Below are 18,452 nucleotides of genomic sequence, written 5' to 3' on the forward strand. Positions count from 1 at the left end.
AAGACTTTGTTTCTAATGTAATATTTTGACAACTGTATGTCAATGTTTTTATAGTCATTTAACTAGTCATGGAACTAAAGCATACCATCACCATCACCATCAATAGCCAGTGTCTTCATCTCTTTGGCTATAGCACAATCAGATGCAAAAGAAAGCTCCTTCTTAAAAAGATCATAAGAAATAGGAGCAGGAGTAGGCTGTTCACCCCCTCAAGCCTACTTCACAATATGATAAGATCATGGCTGATTTGATTGTGGCTTAACTCCAAATTCTTCTCCTTCTCCCATAACACTTGACTCCTGGTCAACCAGTGTGAGGTTATCCACTTTGGAAGGAATAATAGTAAAATGGACTGTTATTTAAATGGTGAAAAATTACAACATGCTACTGTGCAGAGGGACCTGGGAGTCCTTGTGCATGAATCGCAAAAACTCAGTTTGCAGATGCAGCAGGTGGTCAAGAAGGCAAATGGAATGTTGGCCTTTATCGCAAAGGGGATGGAGTATAAAAGCAGGGAGATCTTGCTGCAATTGTACAAGGTACTGGTGAGGCCGCAACTGGAGTACTGTGTGCAATTTTGGTCCCCTTATTTGCAGAAGGATGTATTGGCCTTGGAGGGGGTACAGAGAAGGTTCACCAGGTTGATACCGGAGATGAGGGGGCTAGCTTATCAGGAGAGATTGAGTAGATTGGGCCTGTACTCGTTGGTGTTTAGAAGGCTATGGGGAGATCTTATAGAGACATATAAGATAATGAAGGGGCTAAACAGGGTAGAGGCAGAGAGATTCTTTCCACTTAGAAAGGAAACAAGAACTAGAGGACACAGCCTCAAAATAAGCGGGATTCAGTTTAGGACAGAGTTGAGGAGGAACTTCTTCTCTCAGAGGGTAGTGAATCTCTGGAATTCTCTGCCCATTGAAGCCGTGGAGGCTACCTCGTTAAATATATTTAAGTCATAGGTAGATAGATTTCTGATCAATAATGGAATTAAGGGTTATGGGGAGCAGGCGGGTAAGTGGAACTAAACCACTATCAGATCAACCATGATCTTATTGAATGGCGGGGCAGGCTCGAGGGGCTAGATGGCCTACTCCTGCTCCTATTTCTTATGTTCTTATGTTCTTAACCAAAAATTTGTCTAACTCGGCCTTGAATATATTCAAGGTTCCAACTTACACGGCTCTCTGAGGAAGAGAATTCCCAACACTGAAGACCCTCTGAGAAGAAATTCTCCTCATCTCCATTTTAAATGGAAGATCACTTTTAAATTTTAGTTCTTGATTCCCTCGCTAGAGGAAATATCCTCTCAGCATCTAGCTTGTCAAACCCTTTCAGAATGTTGTACAATTGAATAAGATCATCTTACATTCTTTTGAACTCCAATGAGTATTGACCCACACTACTCAACCTTAATTCATGACAACCTCTTCATCCCGAGAATCAGCTTTCTCTGAACTGTTTCTAATACAAGTGTACCCTTCTTAAAGTAAGGAGATCAAAGTGTACACAGTACTAAAGGTGTGATCACACCAATGCAGCAAGACTTCCCTACTTTTATAATAAAGAGCAGCATTCCACTTGCCTTCCTACTTACTTAATGTACTTGCATGCTGACTTTGTGATTCATGTACAAAGATGCTCAGATCCCTCTATATTGCAGCATTCCACAGTCTCTCTCCATTTATAAGAATATAGTTTTTCTGTTCTTCCTGTCAAAGTAGACAACCTCACATTTTCCCACATTGTACTCCATCTGCTCATTTTTTTTGCGCTCACTTATCTCATTTATATCCCTTTGCAGACTGTTTGTATCCACCTAACAACTTGCTTTCCCGTTTATCTTTGTATCATCAGCGAATTTTATTATAACACAGTGAGCCTCTACATCCAAGCCAGAGATCTAGATTGTAAATAGTTGAGGCTCCAGCACTGACCCTGTGACACACCACTAGTTACAGTCTGCCAACCTGAAAATGGCCCTTTTAACCTGACACACTATTTCCTGTTGGTTAGCCAATCTTCTATCCATGTTAATATACTTCACCCCAACACCTTGAGCTCTTCAACAGTAACCTGTAACAGTAAAGATTTACTAGGATGCTATCGGGACTTGATGGTTTGAGTTATAAGGAGAGGCTGGATAGAATGGGACTTTTTCCCCGGAGCATAGGAGTCTTAGGGGTGCCCTTAAAGAGGTCTATAAAATAATGAGGGGCATAGATCAGCTACTTAGTCAGCATCTTTTCCCAAAGGTTTGGCTGTGGCACTGGATTCTGCACTTTCTCATTTCCTTCTCTATAAATGCTATGCTTTGTCTGAATAGAGCTCAAGAAAAAATACTTTTCACTGTATGCTAATGCATGTGACAATAATAAATCAAATCATAATCAAGGGGAGTCTAAAACTAGAGGCCATAGGTTTAAGGTGAGCGGGGAGAGATACAAAAAGGTCCAGAGGGGCAATTTTTTCTCAGAAGGTCATGAGTGTCTGGAACGAGCTGCCAGAGGGAGTAGTAGAGACGGGTATAATTTTGTCTTTTAAAAAGCATTTAAACAGTTACATGGGTAAGATGGGTACAGAGGGATATGGGCCAAACGCAGGCAATTGGGATTAGCTTATTGGTTTTTTAAAAAAGGGCAGCATGGACAAGTTGGGCGAAAGGGCCTGTTTCCATGCTCTAAACCTCTATGACTCTCTAACCTTTTATATGGCACCTTATCAAATATCTTTGGCTATTGCAATACACTACATTTATTGGTTCCACCTTGCTTCTTACGTCCTCAGGAACACTAATACATTTGTCAAACATGATTTCCGTTTCACAGAACCCTGCAGCCTATATTATGATTTTCTAAATATTCTACTTCTATCTAATTTCATAATGAATACCACTATTTTCCCATGACAAATGTGAGACGAACTTGCCAATTGTCGCCCTCCTTTCTTGAATAGTGATATCTTTGTGACTTTACAACCTGCTGGGATCTTTCCAGGATCTAGAGATTTTCGACGATTACAGTCTCTGCAGCAATTTCCTTTAAGATTCTAGGATGCAGTCCACCAGATCCAGGGCATTTGACAGCTTTTAGTCCCATTATTTTTCTTAATACTTTTTTTCTCATGATAGAGATTGTTTTAAGTTTTTCTCTCCCTTTTGCCCATTGTTGTTGTACTAATCTTGCAGTGCTTTTTGTATTTTCTACTGTGAAGACAGATACAAAGTACTTGTTCAAAGTCTCTACCATTTTCTTGTTCCAAATATTAATTCCCTAATCTCACACTACTATTTTTTTAAATATAATTTAGAAACTTTTACTATCTGTTTAAATATTTCCTGCTAGTTTTCTCCCATATTCCAATTTCTGCCTCTTATTTATTTAGTCATCCTTTGCTGGTTTCTAAAACTTTTTCAGTCTTTGGAGCATTGTATATCTTTTTTTAATTTTATACCATCCTTAACTTGCTAAACAAGCGGTGCATCCTTTTTGTAAAGCCTTTTTTTGAGAATAAAAAAAATTCTTTAAATGTCTGCCACTGCTTTTCTACTGTCATACCTTTTAACCTATTTTCCCATTCCACTGTAGCCAAATCTGTCTTTATACTCTTGTAATTTCCTTTATTTAAGTTTAAAACACTAGTTTCAGTGTACATTCCGATAAAGAGCCTTTAATTCTGTCTTTTTACTAATTTTCCCAACTCTGACCTTATTTGGTGGTGCACTGTTATGTTTATACGCACTGTCCCTTCCTGTCGTACTCTGGTTATCATTACCTGCATTGCTGGCCTGTGCAATCGCCTTGTCCTTTCTCTTTAACTTTCCAAATTTCCCCTTGAATGATGACACCCCCCCCCCCCTGTTTCTTGCACGCTATAAGGGGCCTATAAAAGGTGAAGGCGGGAAAATCTGTACGGAACCAGTAGAAATGGCAGAGGTGCTTAATGAGTATTTTGCCTCGGTTTTCACAGAGGAGAAGGACATGGGTGGATGTACTGTGGGCTTGCGGTGGACTGAAAAGATTGAGTATGTGGACTTTAACAAAGAGGTTGTGCTGGAATCTTTGAATGGCATCAAGATAGATAAGTCGCCGGGTCCGGATGGGATGGACCCCAGGTTACTGTGGGAGACGAGGGAAGAGATTGCAGAGCCTCTGGCGATGAACTTTGCGTCGTCGATGGAGACGGGACAGGTGCCGGAGGATTGCGGATGTGGTTCCTATTTTCAAGAAGGGGAATAGGGATAGCCCAGGAAATTACTGACCGGTGAGTCTAACCTCAGTGGTTGGTAAGCTGATGGAGAAGATCCTGAGGGACAAGAGTTATGAGCATTTAGAGAGGTTTAGTACTCTTAGTACTCTCTACTTAGTACTGTAGACTCTTAGTACTGTAGAGGATCAGAAGGACCTTGGGGTCCAGGTCCATAGGACTCTAAAATCGGCCCCGCAGGTGGAGGAGGTGGTTAAGAAGGCGAATGGTGTGCTGGCCTTTATCAATCGAGGGATTGAGTTTAGGAGTCCGGGATAATGATGCAGCTATATAAGACCCTCGTCAGACCCCACTTGGAGTACTGTGCTCAAAGAACAATACAGCACAGGAACAGGCCCTTCGGCCCTCCAAGCCCGCGCCGCTCCCTGGTCCAAACTAGACCATTCTTTTGTATCCCTCCATTCCCACTCCGTTCATATGGCTGTCTAGATAAGTCTTAAACGTTCCCAGTGTGTCCGCCTCCACCACCACCTCAGTTCTGGTCACCTCATTACAGGAAGGATGTGGAAAAGATTGAAAGGGTGCAGAGGAGATTTACAAGGATGTTGCCTGGATTGAGTGGCATGCCTTATGAGGATAGGCTGAGGGAGCTCGGTCTTTTCTCCTTGGAGAGACGTAGGATGAGAGGAGACCTAATAGAGGTATATAAGATGTTGAGAGGCATAGATCGGGTGGACTCCCAGAGGCTTTTTCCCAGGGTGGAAATGGCTGCTACGAGAGGACACAGGTTTAAGGTGCTGGGGTGTAGGTACAGGGGAAATGTTTGGGGTAAGTTTTTCACACACAGGGTGGTGGGCGAGTGGAATCGGCCGCCGTCAGTGGTGGTGGAGGCAAACTCAATAGGGTCTTTTAAGAGACTCCTGTATGAATACATGGGACTTAATAGGATGGAGGGTTATAGGTAGGCCTAAAAGGTAGGGATATGTTCGGCACAACTTGTGGGGCCGAAGGGCCTGTTTTGTGCTGTCGTTTTCTATGTTTCTGTACAGACAAAACATACCGTTCATAGAGAAGGGAACGAGAGTGTGCAAAATGTAGTGTTACAGTCATAGCTAGGGTGTAGAGAAAGATCAACTTAATGCAAGATACGTCCAATTCAAAAGTCTGACAGCAGCAGGGAAGAAGCTGTTCTTGAGTTGGTTGGTACGTGACCTCAGACTTTTGTATCTTTTTCCCGATGGAAGAAGGTGGAAGAGAGAATGTCCAGGATGCGAGGGATCCTTAATTATGCCGGCTGCTTTGCCAAGGCAGCGGGAAGTGTAGACAGTGTCAATGAATGGGAGGCTGGTTTGCGTGATGAATTGGGCTATATTCACGACCTTTTGTAGTTTCTTGCAGTCTTGGGCAGAGCAGGAGCCATACCAAGCTGTGATACAACCAGAAAAAATGCTTTGTATGGTCCTTCTGTAAAAGTTGGTGAGAGTCGTAGCTGACATGCCAAATTTCGTTAGTCTTCTGAGAAAGTAGAGACATTGGTGGGCTTTCTTAACTATAGTGTTCTCATGGGGGGACCAGGACAGGTTGTTGGTGATCTGGACACCTAAAAACTTGAAGCTCTCACCCCTTTCTATTTCGTCCCCGTTGATGTAGACAGGGACATGTTCTCATTTACATTTCCTGAAGTCAATGACAATCTCCTTCATTTTGTTGACATTGAAGGAGACATTATTGTTGCCGCACTAGTTCACCAGATTCTCTATCTCGTCATTGTTTAAGATCTGACCCACTACGATGGTGTCATCAGCAAACTTGAAAATCAAATTGGAGGGTAATTTGGCCACACAGTTATAGGTGTATAAGGAGCATAGTAGGGGGCTGAGAACACAGCCTTGTGGGGCACCGGTATTGAGGATGATCGTGGAGGAGGTGTTGTTGCCTATCCTTACTAATTGTGGTCTGTGAGTTAGGAAGTTCAGGATCCAGTCACAGAGGGAGGTGCCGAGGCCGGCCACAGAGTTTGGAGATGAATTTCGTGGGAATAATGGTGTTGGAGGCTGAGCTGTAGTCGATAAATAGGAGCCTGACATAGGTGTCTTTGTTATCTAGGTATTCCAAGGTTGAGTGTAGGGCCAGGGAGATGGCATCTGCTGTGGGCCTGTTGCAGTGGTAGGCGAACTGTAGTGGATCCAGGTAGTCCGGGAGGCTGGAATTGATTCGTGCCATGACTAACCTTTTGAAGCACTTCATAATGATGGATGTCAGAGCCACCGGCCGATAGTCATTAAGGCACGCTGCTTGGTTTTCTTTAGATACCGGGATGATGGTCATCGTCTTAAAGCAGATAGGGACCTCAGATTGTTGTAAAGAGAGGTTGAAGATATCTACGAATACCCCCCAGTGATCTATCCATGCTCTGATTCAATATCAGAAGAGCAACTCGCAGCACCAGTGTTGAATTTTCCATTTCTCCATATTTGTTGACTAACTGATTGAGATTAATAACATATTAATTAATTGAGGAATGGCAAACTTCATTGGGTAAGAATAGATCTGGTCTAGATAAGTTGGAATCAAAGAATAGGAGGCAAAATTGTAACCGAGCAATGGACTGCCTTTAAAGAGGAGATAGTTTGGGTACAGTTGAGATATATTCCCTCAAGGGGGAAAGATAGAGTAAACAAATCCAGAGCTCCCTAAATGACAAGAGAGATATATAGTAAGATGGAGCAGAAACAGGATGTACATGACAAGTAAAAAGTACAAATGAGAATCAGACTCAATATGGAAGGTTCAAGAGGAATTCAGAAAAACAAATGCAAGAAGCAAAGAGAAAGTGTAAGAAGAGACTGGCAGCTAACATAAAAAGGGAATTGAAAAGTCTTCTATTGGTAGATAAATGGTAAAATGTTTGTTAAAAATAGAGCTAATTAGGGGCCGAAAGAGATTTATGCATGGATGCAGGGGGCATTGCTGAGGTACTAACGTACTTTGCAAGAAGATGCTACCAAGTCATGGTGCAATAGGCAGTAGTTGAGATATTTGATAGGTTTAAAATTAATGAAGGGGACATATTGTACAAAGAAGTTGATAATTCACCAGTACTGGGTAAGATGCATCTGAGGGTACGGAGGGAAGTAAGGATTCGTTCAGGAGACTGAAACTGAGATTTCCCCCATTCACTGGGGATTAATCTCTCCAATCTGCTTCCCAGTGGATTGTCAACTTGTGGCTTGCTGATTCCTGCTATTCAAGGAGTTAATTTCTTTGGGAAGAAACTCCTTCCAATCCACACTGACAAATTCCCACTACATTTTAAGAAGTGCTCTCCGTTTTATAACAACTTGCATTTTAGTAGTACCTATAATGTGATAAATTATTCCAAGGTGCTTCGCAAGATTTGTATCAGACAAACGTTGACACTTCGCTACATAGCAGCAAGAAAGAGTAGATGTTAAAGATTAAAAAGCATAGTCGAAGTTAATCATTTTTTATTTTGTTGAATATATTCTTACATTGATGGAGAGAAATAATGAGATTCTAAATTTAGTTTTGAGCTACCAAAAAGTGAACAAAAACCCAACGCACCCACTCAAATTAAGGTTGGAAGCTTTGATGTTTCAGCGTTGATGAACCTATGCCCTTGGGATTAATGATGACCACTACTGCTAATTCAAATATGAATACAGTGTTTATGATCTGACAGAGTTTGTTAGCCAGGGTTACATAGCTGAAATAGTTACTGTTAAACCAGCCCGGAATTAGCTGTTAGTTAAACTAGCCTCAGTTTTGTAATTGAGGTTAAATGTTGCTCCCCTTTGCTCAACATTTTTTCATGTTAATCTCAAAACTAGAGCAGAGGTGAGTAGTATGAAGTCATAAACTGCATTGCTGACATACAGTCATGGAGTCATTACAGTACACAAGGAAGCAAATCGGTCCATTGTCTTTGTAAAGAAACGTAGTCTGTCCCATTCTCCTGCTTTCCCTGCAACACTGGGATGCCTATCTAATTTCCTTTTGAAATCATTGATTGTCTCTGTTTCCACCACTCTGAGGAAAGTTCCAGGTTATTTCCCACTTGCTGCACAAAGAAGTCTTGGTCTTGGTTTCAGATAAAGCTCGGCACAACATCATGGGCCGAAGGGCCTGTTCTGTGCTGTACTGTTCTATGTTCTATGTTCTAAGTCATTCCTCACATCCCCCCCAGTATCTCTTGCCCTAAACCTTAAATCCATGTCCCCTTGTATTGGGCACTCCTGTGAAATTTTTAAATATGCTTATGGTCATTCATGCTAGAAAGACTTTTTTTAAGGCTGGGAACCAATTCCTTATGTTGTATCAATGCTAAAAAATACATTTCTATCTGTGGGAAGTTGCAATTTTGGTTCATAGGTTTCTTGAAATCACTACAGAGATGGGGGACAGATTACTCATGCTATACACTAGTGCATTAAATGCGATTTCAAACCTGTCTTCTAATTTGCATGCAGCAGGTGTTTGAAGCTAGTTATGGTGCAAAGTGCCAGCCATTGAACTCTGAATACAAAGAGGACACTGCACAAGTCATTTTTTTTCCATCCTACTTTCCTCCCCTGCATCATCTTCTCCAACAACACCTGTGATTCTGGCCATGGTACAGTGATGCCAGATGCAATTATTTTACCACACAGTGGAAGTCCATAAACCTGATCTACAAAACAGTGAACAGAGATTGGGTCTACCTGAGATCCATGATGGTTACATCACGCCGGGCAATGCATTCACCCACGAGTCAATGGAGACAATCAACATTTAAACATTTAACATTCGTTATGCTAGTGAAGCAAGGCATTTTGGTATTAGAAAATATTCTAATTTTCTGTTGCACCCATTAAGTTTATTGCTGCAACTAGAATTGATTGTGGTCGGGAAATACCCATTTGTGAGAAGTCTTTGTGGCTAAACATCAATTTGTTATATATTTTTAAAGTCTCTACTTTTTTCTTCCAATCTTCAGAATCTTTTAACTTATTTTTCTTGAACACATATTAGTGACGGTCAGGGGAAAGGAGGTGTGGGTCAAACAGTTCTGAGAGACCAAGAAAACTGTGTCTAGGTGCAGTCTACAGATTATACTTGGTCTATGGAGAGAAAGGGCTTGTTGGATAACATTGCATATTTTTCATCTGAATAGTATAACTTTGCCCTTTGTGACATGTTCTTTCCTTCAATTCCTTATTGATCACTAAGGGAATCAACTGATAAGGGGATATGGTAGGGAAGGAGAGTTGATATTGAAGCTCCTTCATGACCCTATTGAATGGTGGAGGAGACTTGAGGGGCAGCATTGCCTTATCCTGCTGTTGTTTCTCATGTTCTCTGTGAGATTGCATCCCTAAAATTGAGCTGAACAAAAAATTGTCCTATCGCTACGCACTGTTAGTCAGAAGAATGATGCCAGGCATGCTTTGTAGCATGTGTTACAAAAATATTTTCAGTTTTTAGAAAGTGGTTTCAATATATTGCAATATATACTGAATTTTTAATAGTTAACTCAAATAATCCTTCACAGCAATGAGTCACCTCAACTAGGCTTGGATCAAGCATGTTGTAAACCCTTCAAATAAATCATACATTACTGTGGCCGCACCAGCTTCTTAAAAAATCTCCAAAAAGCATTTGTTTAGCCAATCAGTGACTTCTTTTACCAATATGAATCCATAAACCCAGGGTTTACTAAGGAGGTTGAATCTCTTGTGAAGAGGAAGAAGGAGACTTATGTTAAGATGAGACGTGAAGGCTCAGTTAGGGCACTTGAAAGTTACAAGTTAGCCAGGGAGGACCTAAAGAAAGAGTTAAGAAGAGCCAGGAGGGGACATGAGAAGTCTTTGGCAGGTAGGATCAAGGAAAACCCTAAAGCTTTCTATAGGTATGTCAAGAGTAAAAGAATGACTAGGGTAAGATTAGGGCCAGTCAAGGACAGTAGTGGGAAGTTGTGCATGGAGTCTGAAGAGATAGGAGAGGCACTAAAAGAATATTTTTCGTCGGTATTCACACTGGAGAGGGACAGTGTTGTTGAGGGGAGTACTGAGATGCAGGTAGTTGGACTGGATGGGATTGATGTTCATAAGGAGGAGGTGTTAGCCATTCTGGAAAGGGTAAAAATAGATAAATCCCCTGGGCCGGATGGGATTTATCCTAGGATTCTCTGGGAGGCTAGAGAGGAGATTGCAGAGCCTTTGGCTTTGATCTTTGTGTCGTCATTGTCTACGGGAACAGTGCCAGAAGACTGGAGGATAGCAAATGTTGTCCCCTTGTTCAAGAAGGGGAGTAGGGACAACCCTGGTAATTATAGACCGGTGAGCCTTACTTCTGTTGTGGGCAAAGTATTGGAAAGGATTGTAAGAGATAGGATTTATAATCACCTAGAAAGGAATAATTTGATTAGGGATAGTCAGCACTGTTTTGTGAAGGGTCGATCATGCCTCACAAACCTTATTGAGTTCTTTGAGAAGGTGACCAAAGAGGTGGATGAGGGTAAAGCGGTTGATGTGGTGTATATGGATTTCAGCAAAGCGTTTGATAAGGTTCCCCATGGTAAGCTTTTGCAGAAAATACGGACACATGGGATTGGGGCCACTGCTGTTTGTCATTTTTATTAATGACTTGGATGAGGGCGTAGAAGGATGGATTAGTAAATTTGCGGATGACACTAAAGTCGGTGGAGTTGTAGACAGTGCGGAGGGAAGTGGCAGGTTACAGAGGGACATGGATAAGCTGCAGAGCTGGGCTGAGAGGTGGCAAATGGAGTTTAATGTGGAAAAGTGTGAGGTGGTTCACTTTGGAAGGAGTAACAGGAATACAGAGTACTGGGCTAATGGTAAGATACTTGGTAGTGTGGATGAACAGAGGGATCTGGGTGTCCATGTGCATAGATCCCTGAAAGTTGGCGCCCAGGTTGATAGGGTTGTTAAGAAGGCGTACGGTGTGTTAGCTTTTATTGGTAGAGGGATTGAGTTTCGGAGCCAGGAGGTCATGCTGCAACTGTACAAAACTCTGGTGCGGCCGCACTTGGAGTATTGCGTACAGTTCTGGTCGCCGCATTATAGGAAAGATGTGGAAGTGTTGGAAAGGGTGCAGAGGAGATTTACCAGGATGTTGCCTGGTATGGTGGGAAAATCGTATGAGGAAAGGCTGAGGGACTTGAGGTTGTTTTCGTTAGAGAGAAGGTGGTTAAGAGGTGACTTAATAGAGGCATACAAGATGATCAGAGGATTAGATAGGGTGGATAGTGAGAGCCTTTTTCCTCGGATGGTGATGGCTAACACGAGGGGACATAGCTTTAAATTGAGGGGTGAGAGATATAGGACAGATGTTAGAGGTAGGTTCTTTACTCAGAGAGTAGCAAGGGCGTGGAATGCCCTGCCTGCAGCAGTAGTGACCTCGTCAACATTGAGAGCATTCAAATGGTTATTGGATAAACATATGGATGATATTGGAATAGTGTAGATTTGAGGGGCTTTAGATTGGTTTCACTGGTCGGCACAACATCGAGGGCCGAAGGGCTTGTACTGCGCTGTAATGTTCTATGTTCTATCTTGCAATCTAATGGTACGTAGGTAGCTTAGAAAATATGATAAAGTTTTATTTTAAGAGCATTGTGTACATTCTAGAATCCACATTATAGGGGGGGATGTATTAGCATTTGCAGAGGAGATTTACCAGGGTGTTGCCTGGGTTGGAGAATTTTAGTTATGAAGAGAGATTGGATAGACTGGCGTCGTTTTCCGTGGAGCAGAAGATTCTGAGGGGGGGTGGGGAGGTGCATGGTTGAGATGTATAAAATTGAGGGGGACATAGATCGAGTAGGCAAGAAGAAACTTTTCCCCAAGGTGGAGAGATCTGTGACAAAGGTACATAGAATTCAAGTAAGGGGCAGGAGGTTTAGAGGGGATGTGAGGAAAAACTTTTACCAAAAGGATGGTGGGAGTCTGGAATTCATTGCCTGAAAGGGTGGTGGAGGCAGAGATCTTCAGATCATTAAAGTAGTATTTAGATGTGCACTTGCATTGTCAGAGCATACACGGCCAATTGCTGGAAAATGGGATTCGCATAGTTAGGTGGTTTGTCTTTGACCAGTGTAAATGCGGTGGTCTGAAGGGCCTGTTGTATACCTCTGATTCTTTTGTCTGAGAGAATGAAGAAAATTATGGTTCAGGATATTGACAGAAAATAGATAAAGTTAAGGAGGTACAAAAGAATTGGAGTATTTTTAAATAATCAAGTGTTTTATGTCCTTTGGACACAGCTCATGTTCAATTACAGATGTTTACAGTGGCCAGGTCTGAGCCCAAAGCCTGCAGGTTCACCCAGTGCAGGGAGATGGATCTCTTGATATTCTTATGAAAGCAAACTATTGTGGGTGCTGGAATCTGAAACAAAAGCAGAAAATACTGGAAAATCTCAGCAGATCTTACAGCATTTGTGAAGTGAGAACAGAGCTAACGTTTCAAGTCTGGATGACTCTTTGTCAGAGCTTTTTTTTTCTCTCCACAAAGGCTGTCAGACCTGAGATTTTCCAGCATTTTTTGCTCTTAATGTTCTTTTCTGTCTTAGAGTCTCTGAAGACTTTGATTTCTATTTGTCTTTTATCCTAGCTAGCTTCTAATTTGCTTTATTTCCACAGACTGATGTTAGGGAAGTAGTTTTTGTACTTGATTGTTATATCAATTTCAAAAAAAGCATTTCAGCTAAACTGTACCCTGCCACTCTATGAACCGGGAAGTATCCCTAAGTGCTTTGATTAATATCTTCCAACTGGAACCTTTTAACTATTGACATTGCAAGAACCAGCCTTCAAGAACAGAACTAACTCTGCCGTATTTACCAGTCTATTAAAGAGGATGCCGAATTATAATCAACATGTTACCGGAAGGAAGGGGAATGTGTGAAGATTGCGTAATTACAAAGAGAAATTGATGTTTTATTGTGAGATTTCAATTTACTGTGCATTTTTGATTTTGTGTAATCTTTTGAAAAATATTTGTTTCATTCACCTGAATGTTGATTAAAATTGTACAACAAAACAAATTTCATTCAGTTGAGTCACTGTGCATTAGAGCCAATTGGAAAAGCAATAGTCCCATTAGCTCAATATTGTAAGCTCAATTTCCCCATAATATTGTTCACAACTTGCCAAAGACTTTTGTTCACTAGTAAAGTATTGAAGATGTTTTAAGTTTTCACTGAGATATGTTTCTCAACACCTGATTAAGTAATTTTAATGGTAATTAAGCTGTTCTTAAATTCTGATTTTCCATTTTCACTGCACTGCTTGTGAAAGTGCTGCAAATGGGAGTAACAGCTTATTCTGCAATTGAAATGTCTGCTTATCCCATTATTGGAATATCTGATTGGCCTGCTGAAGTGTAGGGATTGGCCAAATTATAGACGTTAGATGACAATTACGTAGATGAACTTCCATTTTTTTCAGCTCGCATCCTAATTTGCACCAAGCCTATTCACCCATCACCTCAAACTTATCGACCTATATTGGCTCTCGGTGAAGTAATACCTTGATTTTAAAAATCTGAGTCATTTTTTCAAATTCCTTCATGGCTTTGCCCCCTCCCAATCTCTGTAATCTCCTTCAACCCTATAACCTACTGAGGTATTTGCGTTTTTAATTGTGGCATTTTGAGTGTCCCCAATTTTAATCAGTCCACCATTGGTGGCTATGCAATCAGCTGCTAAAGCTCTAAATTCTGGAATCCCCTCCTTGAACCTCTATCATTCTATCTCTCTTTTCTCCTTTAAGGCATTCCTTAAAACCTGTTCCTTTGATCAATTAGGCTTTTGATTTTCTGTTCTAATATTTCCTTATGTGCCTCAATTGTCAACTTTTGTTTGGTAACCCTTCTTTGATGTGGTATGGGATACTACTTTACTACTTTAAAAATGCTCTACAAATACCAATTGGTGTTTTAAATTCCATTAGTCAGTGTTGTAAAAATAAGATCAGTTTTCCATATAGTGATAGAAATTTGAATTGAATGCTGGATTATGTCATTGCAGATAGTTCACCACAGAGCACCTCAGCAAGCTATCTCTTTTGGAAAGATTGAGAATTGAGGGGCAATTAGACTTTGAACATCCCTTAAAAGACTTCTGTCTCTACCTGACTTATAAAACTTTAATTGCAGAAATATGACTGAGTTACTACTTAAACAATTCACACAGTATAAATAGACAATTTGCTTTTGTTTGGATTAACTAAACAAAAAGTAATTAATTGTCACACTGTAGGCTGACAAAAAAACACCTTGTTACTTTTGTTTTTCCTTTTAGTGCAGGATAACTGCTTAGTTTAGTGGTGGATTAGCTGCGTTGCAGAATTTGATGAAGGACTGCACGTTTGTTTCATTTTTCCTCTTAATTTCCATAAAATATAAAAACTGATTAATTCTGTTTTTCTTAATTTTGTTTCAGCCTCGAGTGGTAGCAGGCTTCAGAGGTACAGTGCGCTATGCATCAATCAATGCACATAAAAACCGGGTATGTAAAAATGCCTTGTTGAAATCCATGCAGAACATCAACTCAACAACATCATGGAGTACAATTTTTTTTTGTAAAAACATTTTTAATCATAAAATATCTAAAAGGGACATGACAAAACATTTCAAATTGTCATAACAGGAAAATCCACCGATGTTCGCATTTTCTACATTGATCATGTTTCACTTTGAGGTGCTTCAATACAATAAAGAGAACAGTACAAACATTTCAAAATGTTAATTACAAAGTGCAATGATGTTCAAATTATTTACATAGGTCATGTTGCACTCTGAGGTGCTTCAACCCTGTGCATTTACTATAAACCGTCAAGAACAAGCTTACAGCCTGAAGAGTTCTGCGTGGTTACCAACCTTTCAGTGTACAATGGCTGAAAGGTCTTACACATTGCCATTTCCCCATTGTGTCTTGGTAGTAGCTGCCTCAAGCTTGAGTGTGTCCTTGAGCGTGTAATCCTGGACCTTTGGAATATTCCAACCTGCAAAACTCGATTGAAGACAACTCTTTGCACTGGAAAGTCAGCAAGTTTCAGGCAGACCAAAGAGCATCTCTCACCAAATTGATGGTCCTCCAGCAGCAGTTGCTGTTTGCCTCGGCATCCGTCTCTGGGAACAGCCCAAAGAGCACAGAGTCCTGTGTCTTGGAGCTGCTCAGGGTAAACCTCCAGCTGAAATAGAAGATGGCTCAGGTGACCACTGCAGCACAGAGCTTGGGGTATGGACCACACCTGCACCATCTATAGCAACACCAAAATACTTCACACCTGATGACCAGGTTCTTGCCCAAAATGGAGAGAGAGTGTTGCTCCCACATTCCCAGTTTCTGCATCACCTTGGCAATACGCTCCTCCTGTTTTTTGGCACACACCCCAGCCTCTCCAAGCCATGTTCCCAGTGCCTTCAGGTAGTCTGACCTGATGGTGACGGGACAAAGGATCAGAATTTTTATCTTTTAACTTTCTCAGTGGCAAAATTGCAGCCAGTGATAGCTTTACCTGTTCAATTCCATGTCCTAATTGGAGTGACCAATTCTGGGGAAAGTATGTAAAGAGCACTTCGCTTGGTTGGGGGGTGGGCATTGGAGCTGACAGGGCTTATGGGGGTTGGGGAGGACTAGGACGAGACATGGGGTGGGGGGGAGGGGGGAGGGGGTGGTTGCTGATGATGAGACGTGGGGGGCAACTTGCCCAGACCTCTCCCCGTGTCAGTCTCACTTCAGCTCTGAAATGAAAATCTTTTATCCATGTTTGGAGCAAGGTTGTAATGTGTTCTACAGCCATAGCCTGGCAAAATGCAAACTGATTGGGTGGTTGCCACTTTGATGCTTTCCATCACTTTGCTGATGTATGTGAGTAGATTGATGGAACGGTAATTGGCTCAATTGGATTTTTCCTGATTTCTGTGGTCAGGATGTACTGGATAATTTTCCACATCATTATATAATTGCTAGTGCTGTAGCTGTACTGGAGCAGACTTTGGGTATGACTACTTCAAGTGTTCAAGCCTTCAGTGCTACAGCCAGGATCTTGCTTTCTTCCAGCTATTTTAGATACCAGGTAGAGTGAATCGAATTGGCAAGACTAGCAGGCATGATGCTCATGCCCACAGGAAGAGGCTAAAATAGATCATCATCTTGGCACTTCTGACTGAAGATGGGTGCAACTGCTTCAGCCTTGTTTTTTTCTACCGATATGCAGGATTCCACCATCATTGAGGATGTTCAGAGAGCTGCTGGGTCCTCCTGTTAGTTGCTTAATTGTCCACTACTGTTTGTAACTGGAATGGCAGGACTGAAGACCTTTAATTTGTTCTGTTGGCTATGTGTTCTTTGCATGCTGCTTCAGCTGTTTAGCATGCATGCGTTGTCATCTCATTTTTAGGTATGCCTGTTGTGCTCTTGGCATGTTCTCCTACATTCCTCGTTGAACCAGAGTTGATCCCCTGGCTTGATAGTAATTGTAGCAAAGGATATATGGCGCCATGAGGTTATAGATTGAAATAAAATACAATTCTGCTTCTGCTGATCACCCACAGTGCCTCATGGATGTCCAGTTCTGAGCTGTTAGATCTGTTCTGAATATTATCCTATTTAGCACTGTGATAGTGCCACAGAAAATGATGGAGACAGTTTGAAGATGGCACTTTATCTCCACAAGGACTATGTGGTGGTTACACCTACCAATATTGTCATGGACAGCTGCATCTGCCACAGGTGAAGACGATGTCAAGTAGGTTCTCTCTTTCACCACAGGCCCATACTAGCAGATATGTCTTACAGGCCTTGGTCAGTTAACTCACTCATGCTGCAGAGCTACTCTTGGTGACGGACATTGAAGTCTCTCACCCAGAGTCCATTCAGTACTTCTTCTAAGGGATGTTCAACATACAGGAAAACTATTTTTAAGCAAGAACAGTAGGTGGTAATCAATAGGAGGTTTCCATGGCCACGTTTGACCTGATGCCATACGATTTAATGGACTCAATGTTAAGGGCTCCCAGGATAACTTCCTCCCAACTGTATTCCACTGTACATCTTTGGTGGGTCTGCCTTGATGATGGGACATGGTGTTGTGAAGTTGAGTTACTAAAAATATAAAGAATGTTTATAAAGATATAAAAGAATTGTAAAAATGCTAGAGGGCAAGAAAACTGTGTGGTCCCTTTAAAAGCTGTTACTGAGTTCTGTGCTGAAATTCAGAGTACACAGACTCCAGGTTGAAACATTTGTTTCAAAAGGACCGAGCATCAGGGTTGACTTGGTAACAGACTTTTGCATTTTGTTAGCCTAAGTGTTTAAAGAAGACACTCAGCTAAAGGGACCCTATCAGATTTGAATTTGCTATTGTTGTCAACCTCAGGCCAGTCTACAGGAATGTTGATGGGTAATTAGGGTTATAAAAAGGAACTCAACTGCCTTGAGTTCAGTCCCACCAGAGGTTGAGCCAGGAGTTCAACTAGAAGCAGGGCTAGACCACCTGAAGCATTTAAGGGCAGTTAGATCAACTGGAGCACTTAGTTCTTAACTCTGCCAGTTTCAGATAGGTCTTAAGATAAATCTCCCTCTAACCAGCAAAAGGTACCAAATCTGATGGCGCTTACAGACAGCAGACAACTACTGAAGAATTCCAAACTTCCGAACGCTATCAAACCTGGTTGTATATTTTCTTTGAGAGTGACTAAAATTCTGTTATTACTGTTTTGGTAATGAATGTTCCTCATATTATTTGAACAGCATTTCAGTCAAACCATACCTTAGTTAATATGTTACTTGTTTAGTTAAAGTTCCTGGTTATTTAAATAAAATACCTTGTTAAGTATTCACTTAAAGCGAGTGTCAGGCCTTTATGTTGTTGAACCTCTAAACATTAATTAAGAACAGTTAACGCCTTCCCAAACGTAGCAGATTACAACACGAGGTAAAGGGAGATTAACCTCTGTGTCATAACAATGGCAAACCTGGGGATAGTGTGGGAGGATGCACTGGCTGGAAGGTATGATTCGTTAAGTATGACTGTCAGGCTGTTGCATAATTAGTCTGTGAGACAGCTCTTCCAATTTTGGCATGTCCCCAGATGTCAGTAAGGAGGACTTTGCAGTGTTGTTTGAACAGGGTGTGCCTTTGTTGTTTCTGGTGCCTAGGTCGATGCCAGGTGGTCTGTCTAGTTTTATTATTCTTTGACTTTTCTGCTGTTGTATCAA

General features: G+C 41.4%; 1 protein-coding gene across 4 annotated transcripts in view; it reads left to right on the plus strand.

Annotated features, from left to right (window-relative positions):
- LOC144507035 (tau-tubulin kinase 2-like) overlaps positions 1-18,452 on the plus strand; it is a 285,213-nt gene that overhangs the window by 176,207 nt on the left and 90,554 nt on the right. For all 4 annotated transcript variants that reach the window (XM_078233619.1, XM_078233621.1, XM_078233620.1 and 1 more), the window contains exon 7: positions 14,671-14,736. In XM_078233619.1, coding sequence (XP_078089745.1) covers positions 14,671-14,736 — 66 coding nt within the window. The remainder of the gene's footprint in view (positions 1-14,670; positions 14,737-18,452) is intronic.

The sequence above is a fragment of the Mustelus asterias genome, chromosome 18 (genome assembly GCF_964213995.1).
Source record: "Mustelus asterias chromosome 18, sMusAst1.hap1.1, whole genome shotgun sequence".
In the NCBI taxonomy this organism is placed as follows: domain Eukaryota; kingdom Metazoa; phylum Chordata; class Chondrichthyes; order Carcharhiniformes; family Triakidae; genus Mustelus; species Mustelus asterias.